The sequence below is a fragment of the Vitis vinifera genome, chromosome 4 (assembly GCF_030704535.1).
Source record: "Vitis vinifera cultivar Pinot Noir 40024 chromosome 4, ASM3070453v1".
Classification (NCBI taxonomy): domain Eukaryota; kingdom Viridiplantae; phylum Streptophyta; class Magnoliopsida; order Vitales; family Vitaceae; genus Vitis; species Vitis vinifera.
In genome coordinates this window covers 9,578,581-9,585,633 of record NC_081808.1, presented here as the reverse complement: position 1 = coordinate 9,585,633, position 7,053 = coordinate 9,578,581, and the positions used below count along the sequence as shown (strand labels likewise).

The 7,053-nt window shown below is 33.2% G+C and overlaps 2 protein-coding genes across 4 annotated transcripts in view; both read left to right on the top strand.

Annotated features, from left to right (window-relative positions):
• Positions 1 to 934: 934 nt before the first annotated feature.
• LOC100853090 (uncharacterized) lies at positions 935 to 1,702 on the top strand. The gene is made up of 2 exons (XM_003631797.4): positions 935 to 1,248; positions 1,342 to 1,702. The coding sequence occupies exons 1-2, from the start codon at positions 984 to 986 to the stop codon at positions 1,506 to 1,508; spliced, it is 432 nt and encodes a 143-aa protein (XP_003631845.2). The 5' UTR covers positions 935 to 983; the 3' UTR covers positions 1,509 to 1,702.
• Positions 1,703 to 2,795: 1,093 nt separating this feature from the next.
• The window catches only part of LOC100853048 (nibrin homolog), a 79,546-nt gene continuing 75,288 nt past the window's right edge, over positions 2,796 to 7,053 (top strand). For 2 of the 3 annotated variants that reach the window (XM_019219569.1, XM_010650562.2), the window contains exon 1: positions 2,802 to 2,953. In XM_019219569.1, the coding sequence (XP_019075114.1) occupies positions 2,917 to 2,953 (37 nt within the window). In that variant the 5' untranslated portion in view covers positions 2,802 to 2,916. Of the gene's footprint in view, positions 2,954 to 7,053 lie in introns of all 3 variants that reach the window. The other variant, XM_003631796.4, reaches the window with a different exon arrangement.

Here is a 7,053-nt window from a genome sequence, read left to right as displayed (position 1 = left end):
ACATTTTATATCTAATCAGGAAAAAAAATCCAAATTCATATTAAATTGGTTTATTTAAATTTTAAACCCATCTGATTAGGAACAAGGTGTGACAAAATAATACTCGAACCCTCTCTGAACTCGTTTTGAGTTTTTAAAAAAAATTTAAACTCATTTCAAACTCATTTATTTTAATTTCAAACTTGTCCCATTAGGAAGATGACAAAGTGGGGTGGGTATCCGAAAAAACTTATCGCATTGTCATCCCTATTTATAAATATGAGATCTTTTTATTTATTTTAATAAATTATTTCTTATATTATATTGTACTAAAATTAGATTAAGTAACAAAAGAAAATTAAAAAAAAAGGTAAAAAAGAAAATAAAAATGGTTTGTCCCTTTTATTTTATTTGATCCCTGAATTTAATTGAACATATTATGGGTTTAGAGTCATGAGGGGACTGTAGTATGTAAAGACACATTAGTAAGATATGCTTTCTCTTTTGAAGATATCGAAAAGAAATTGATGCTCCATTGTCTAATCACCAGGCTCTTTTTAAGGGAGCAATCATTCTTTTAGTAGGGAGATGTAAATATATGGATGAGGCAAAGGCATCTCATATCCTGACCTCCAAAGATTGCACAGTATGTAGAATCAAACCTTCTTTGTATAACCCATAAGAGCTAAAATGTACTCCACCCTTTTTTGTATGTATCAAATGGGTAAAGGTAAAGCCCAGAATGAAGATATGAAAATTCAAACTCCAATGAAAGGACCGTTTTTTACATGTTATTGTCCTATTGTGTTCGATGCCGAGGAGCAGACAGAGACAGCGCAATGCCTTTTTTTTGCCTTTTTGCCACAAAAAAGGCCAAAAAACATAAAGGGCAAGGAACTTTTGGGCTTCTCTCTTCGTCTTCCTCTGGTTTGACCATCAAATAGCAATAAAGAGGGATTCCCTATTTTTGGGCACTCTGTCCTCTCTGAAGTTGGTGTTCCAAAATGGAAATGGAAATGGAGAGGTCATCGTCAATGTCACTGAGGGTGATACAGCAGGCCAAAGAGGAGTTAGAGATGCTTGAAGCTCAGCATCCCAATAGATTCCATTCCCTCAAACTTGACCTCAAGTCCTTCATCTTCCTTCATTCCCAAAACCTCTTCCTCAACAGCAACTGCAACAGCAACACCTCTTCTTCATCTCCTTCTTCTTCTCAATGCCCACACCACAAAATGCCCTCTGCCACCTCTTCCTTTGCCACCACACAAGGTTCTCTTCTTCTTCTTCATCTTCATCATCATCATCATCATCCTTCAGTTATGCTTTTAATAGTTGTTAATTTATTTTCGGTGTGCGAAACAGCATCAAGCAACAGTAGCAGGAAGAGGAAGAGAGGCATTTTTGATGACGAAGAATCTAATCAGAAATTTCAAAGGGTTGATGGAGATAGGGTTGATGTGGTTCTCAAGAGAGCTGAAGTCTGCCTCCAAAAGATTCAGGACTTGAAAACCAACTTCTTCTGCAGTTGACATGGGACCTGAGAGATAAGGAAAAATAGAGAAGAACCTCAGACAGACAGATGGGATGCAAAATGAATTTTTTTTTGGTTTTGTTTTCTATCTTTTTTTGATATGGATATACAAGTCCAGGCATTTTGCTCACAGTGATGTTAATACTTGTAAAGGTTCTAGTTCTATTCCTGGCCGGTTGGTGTTGGTTTCCATTTCCCCTTTTCTTTAATCAGAAATATGATACAAGGGTCCATCTTCTTCTTTAAAAATTTACACCCCCCATCATCTCAGTGGGACAGCCTAGAAAGCACAATTGTGTGTCTTTTTAAGTATGTTTGTGGGTTAAGAACTTTCAATGCTCTTGATAAGTTGAAGTAACACATACTTTATTCTAGTTTTTGAACCTAGGGCATGACACATTTGTTTGGGTGCTGGTTTTTCTGGAATATTTTCAAGTTTTAAATTACAAGGAGGGGTATTACTTTAAAAGCGCGAAATTTATTCAATATTTGTTTATTATTGAATTTGGATTGTTTATTAGAAATTAAATAAGAATAAAAATAAAGAATTTATTTTCATGCAAATCAAACTCGTTCTTTTCATAATTTTGATTCATCCTTTTTCATATAGTATCATATGATCCTTTTTTTTTTTTCAGGCTCATTTGAAATTATTTTGGTTAAAACACATTTTTATTAGCAATGTTTGTAAAAAATTAGTCATGAAGGAAGGTACTAAAAATTGTTGTCATGATTTGACCATTTGCAAAAGGGGTCCATTAAATCGCATCATTAATCCTTAAAATAAAATGATTGAGTAGAGGGTCTGTTTATGAATTGTTTTTAATAATAATTTTTTATTTTTAAAAATAGAAAATATAATAATTTTAGATAATAATTTTTATAAAAATTATTTTTTGTTATTTTCATCTATTTTTTGATAATTTTTTAAAGAAATAATTATATAAATATATAGAATGATTAAAAATAAAATACTAGATTTAACATTTATTTTTAAAAATCGATGAGCAATTTTAAAAAATTGTTCTTAAAAATTATTTTAAAAAATATTTAGAGAAGAGACACTAAATATTTACTTCTATGATTTATTTTTATTCAAAATTATATTAATTTTTCATTTTTAAGAAATCGAGAAAAAAAAGTGGACATGAAAGATAATATCAAAACAGTACAATAAATAAGGACTATTAAATTTTGAAATGTTTATTTTATTTATTTTTTTGAAATTAGGCAATTTATTTATTTATTTTTAAATTAACAACTACAGTACAAATGTTTGATCCGACCCGAATATTTGACCTCAAAACCCGTTTATGACTCAACAGGTGTCTCTGGTACATCTCCACTGCCATTAACAGTGAATAGCTCCTTGTTTTGGAAGACGCTATTGATTGAAGGCTCAAAACATGGTGTGGGGTCTGTTTCCCGTTGACCCACTTTCAGGTTATTACTTTCTTCTTCGTCTTAGCCACCATCCATAATGGATTCGGTGTCAGATACTAGTACTGCTTTTTCTATCTTTATTTGTTTAGGGCTTGAGGGGTTATTGGAAAAGATTGAGATTCATTTGGTCCAACTACAGACTGATTTGATATTGCTTAGTTATTGTTGGATGGATATTGAATCATTCAACTGTGGTTTTTTGTGATAGAATTTCCTCAAATATGTTGATTTTAATACCACCAAACCAGACTGTAGTTTATGTGTTTTTAATTGATATCTCGAATGGCATTATTCAAGCAAATTATAGGGAGAAATAGATGTTTTAGTAGTTCCATGGAAATTGAATTGTATAGGTGTGAGCAAAATCATTTTGAATGGGGGTGTTATTGGCAATGAGTCAATGACAGCCATAGTTGTAAATGTGGGAAGGGAGACATGGCAAATTTTTTTTAGCATATCCATGATTGCGTCAAGGAGTGATTTCCACACACCTGGTAATTTGATGGACTCAGCTAGAGCTGTTGGCTATTGCTCTATATAGATCAATGCATAAGGGACGCAACACATTAGACTGAGATTTTAATAGTTCTGTGATCCAACTAGTTTTAGAGGTTCCCCAACTGCTACATTATTTCCTATTCAATATGATGATTAGGATGGAATTTTACATACCTAAAAAATATAAGTAAAACAAACAAAAGAGAAAATACAGCAAAAAGGTTCTGGATATGAAATGGAGATATTGATAACCAACATTGTATCAGACTTGTAAATGTGATAATCTTCAGGTCTGATTCACTTTCTATTGACAAGGTGAACCATAAATAGGCATTCATCTTTGGAAGCTTTCACAAAAATGAACAGTTGTTAAGTCCCCCCTATGCCAATAGATTACTAGGATCCAACAAGGAACCCACTTTTCAAGCCTTCTAGTATGGCCAAGATCTTCACCTCAATTGTGAAACCATTACCAACTTGCTTAGAGGAACATCCATGTGCCCAAGACTTCCTAAGGAACATCCATAAAAGTAGGGCTTCAAACAAGCTATAAGCAAGGCCTAATTGGGCTTTTTCTAATCACTCTGCTCCTATGAGATCATCAAATGGTTCTGTAATCCAACAGGATAATATAATGGGAATAGCACACAACTCTTTGGTAACAGTTAGACACGGAGAAGCAAGTTAACAACTATTATCCCTTAAATCAGTAACAATCTTCCTTCTTTACTAAAAAATGTTAATGTTCATTTCAAGCCAAAGAAGCTAAGCATGAGTTATAAAGTGTGGTATAACAAAGCTCTTCCCTAGAACTCCTAAAACCTTAAAAAGTAATGACCATTTTATTACAATATTTCTGGAAGCAGCTAATAAAATGCAATCAAAGAAAACAACCTTTGCTTAAATTTCAAGGCACTGGAAAGTTTTTTGAATTGGCCACCCTTGGAGGAGCTTGTAATATGTTTCTAATCTAGCCCTCTTTTGGAAAAGATGAGCTTGGCTAAGCAACCTACCAATGCCAATGAACTATGTTCATGCTCTCCAAACACAAAACGTAATGCAAGGTTGAAGGCTTTATAAATCCTCCTAATTTGAAACAAGTCATTAGTGTTAACCTTCTTGTTAGCTGCCAACTTGGTGAAATTCTAATTTGCGGAAGAGTGTTAAACCTATAAATATAATTGGTTTTTGAAGAAAAACTTGGATTATCAATCTTATTAAGGGAAATAGATGAAGGATTTAGACAAGATAAACGAGAGAGATTTAGGTTCCAAGCCCTCTCACTAGGAAAGATAAGGAGAGGCAAACATTATGCACTAAAAGGAGGGATAATAGGGCACTAATTTCATGATTAGTAAGACCTTTTCAAATGTTAAGGTTCCAAGAAGGGGAGATTTGGGAATAGGAATAGATGCTTGAGATGGGAAAGTTTCTAGATCTAGAAAGGATATAGAAATAGGGATAGAGAGAACAAAGAGGTTGGTATTCCTGCCATGATTCTCCGAAAAACAAATATTTAACCTAATGAACACCATACGCTTTCACTGTTGAAAAGAAAATCAATTATTCATACAAAGTAAATTTTACTTAGAAAACCTCATTTCATTCATACAAAAGCTTTCTCAATATCTCTTAAAATGTAGATAACAATTAACTTTTCTAAGATGGAGAAAGTTGACCCTAGTCCTAATCTTGAAGATTACTCATAAACCTTGGTTCTTTCTTTGCTCTTTTCTTTGGTTCTCTTTTTCATGGCATTGAGGTGGAAATAGTTCATAGCTTTTCTTTTTTTATTGTTAGGGTCTTTTTAGTTTTGTTTTTATTATGTATTTATGAAAAAAAAATGTTTTTTTGTTTTTTTTGGTTGATAGGTAAAGAAAAAGATCTATTAAAAAGAGGCACCAAAAGAGCGATTTAAGGTATACAATACCTATATACCAACCGCCAAAATGGCTAAAAGAGGAAAAGAAGGGGGTGCAACCTAAGCACACAAATGGCACTAAAAAATGAAAGGGAAAAGGAAAAAAAAAAAAACAATGAAAACACCCTCCTGTTAACAAAAGATTAGCCAATAAATTAATGGGGCCTACTAATTTCTCCATGTGCCATTATGAGGGAGGAAGTGGGAGCAAACAACTTTACGTTTCGTATTGTAATCTCCTTGTGTCTAACTAGTTTGTTTGAATGTAGTTAAAAAGAGCAAACAACTTTACATTTCTTGTTTTGATTACCTTATGTCTAACTAGTTTGTCCGCATGTGGTTCAAAAGTGTAATCTGTAATATACTTCTCATTTTTGCTTATCATAGACATATCTTTTGGGTGATCCTTGACCATTACATATAAGAAATCATTTTTTTTTTTAAATCAAAACCAAAAGATGTATTAATATAGAAAAAGGCACATGAGAAGGATGAGGAATCTATAATTACAAAAACTTGATCAACATATGAGTAAACTCCTCAACCATATGAGGAGAACTACATAAAATGGTTTAGATCACATACTTGGACTAGTCTCCTCCCATTGCTAACCAAACCCTTTTGATCTACACACCAAATGCCAATTGAGTTGAATAACATTGAGAGGAATGCTATAAAAGTATCAATACAAGGGGCTCGGAAAGAAGGATAAAAGTGGAGTAGATCCCACAACATTGCATTCGTCTTCCACTTATCCTCAAAGAACCTAGAATTTCTCTCTCACCATGCAATCTAAAGCAGTATGAGACAAGCGATTTGCTAAAGGGCCTTGCTTCTAATGGAGCATCCCAAACCCTTACATGAAATGATCATTATGTTGCATCTACTCTTGTGCAGAACCCTAGCTTGTTTAAATAGCCTGTGCCATAACCCCAAAATTATTGAACAATGTGGAAAGAGATGGTCAATCTTTTCTCTATTCCCTTTACATGAGATACATCAGTCAAGACTAAGGGATTTGAAAGGTTTTCTCAAGCATAGCATGTTGGTATTTACCTTTTTATGAGACACTAACTAAACAAAGATCTTGACCTTAGATGAGGCTTTAGATTTCCATAAAAATTTGGCTAGATAGAAAGGAACGAGATCTGATATATTGAACAAAGTAATAAAGAATGACTTTACTGAGAATAAGCTTGAAGAAAATAAATACCAAGCTTTTGTGTCTAAGATGGATGGAGACAAGCGAACATGAGTGAGTGAAGACATGAGTCTTTCAAGGTCGTTAAATTCTATATCAGTGAAGTTGCGATGGAAGTTAAGTTTCCAAGAAAAAGAAAAAAAGTTACCAAAGATAGTTGATATCCATATCTCTTCTATCATTACATCATTATTTTCTTCTGATGTTAATTCTCTGATTAGTGTTCTTGTTTATTTTCTATACTATATTCATCTGGTCCCCCTTGTCTCACTCTCTCAAATACCATTGACCACGCTAGTAATGGCTCACCAACAAATTTCTTTAACAACATGGTGGCGAAAGGTTTAATCCTCAGAAAGCATTTGTTAACCCATGAATCACATTACTTTAACTATTGAAATTGCCTAGTGGTTGTTTCATCAGTAAACATGTCTTCTATTATGTTATTATGTGTTATGATGTATGGACACATCAACTTTC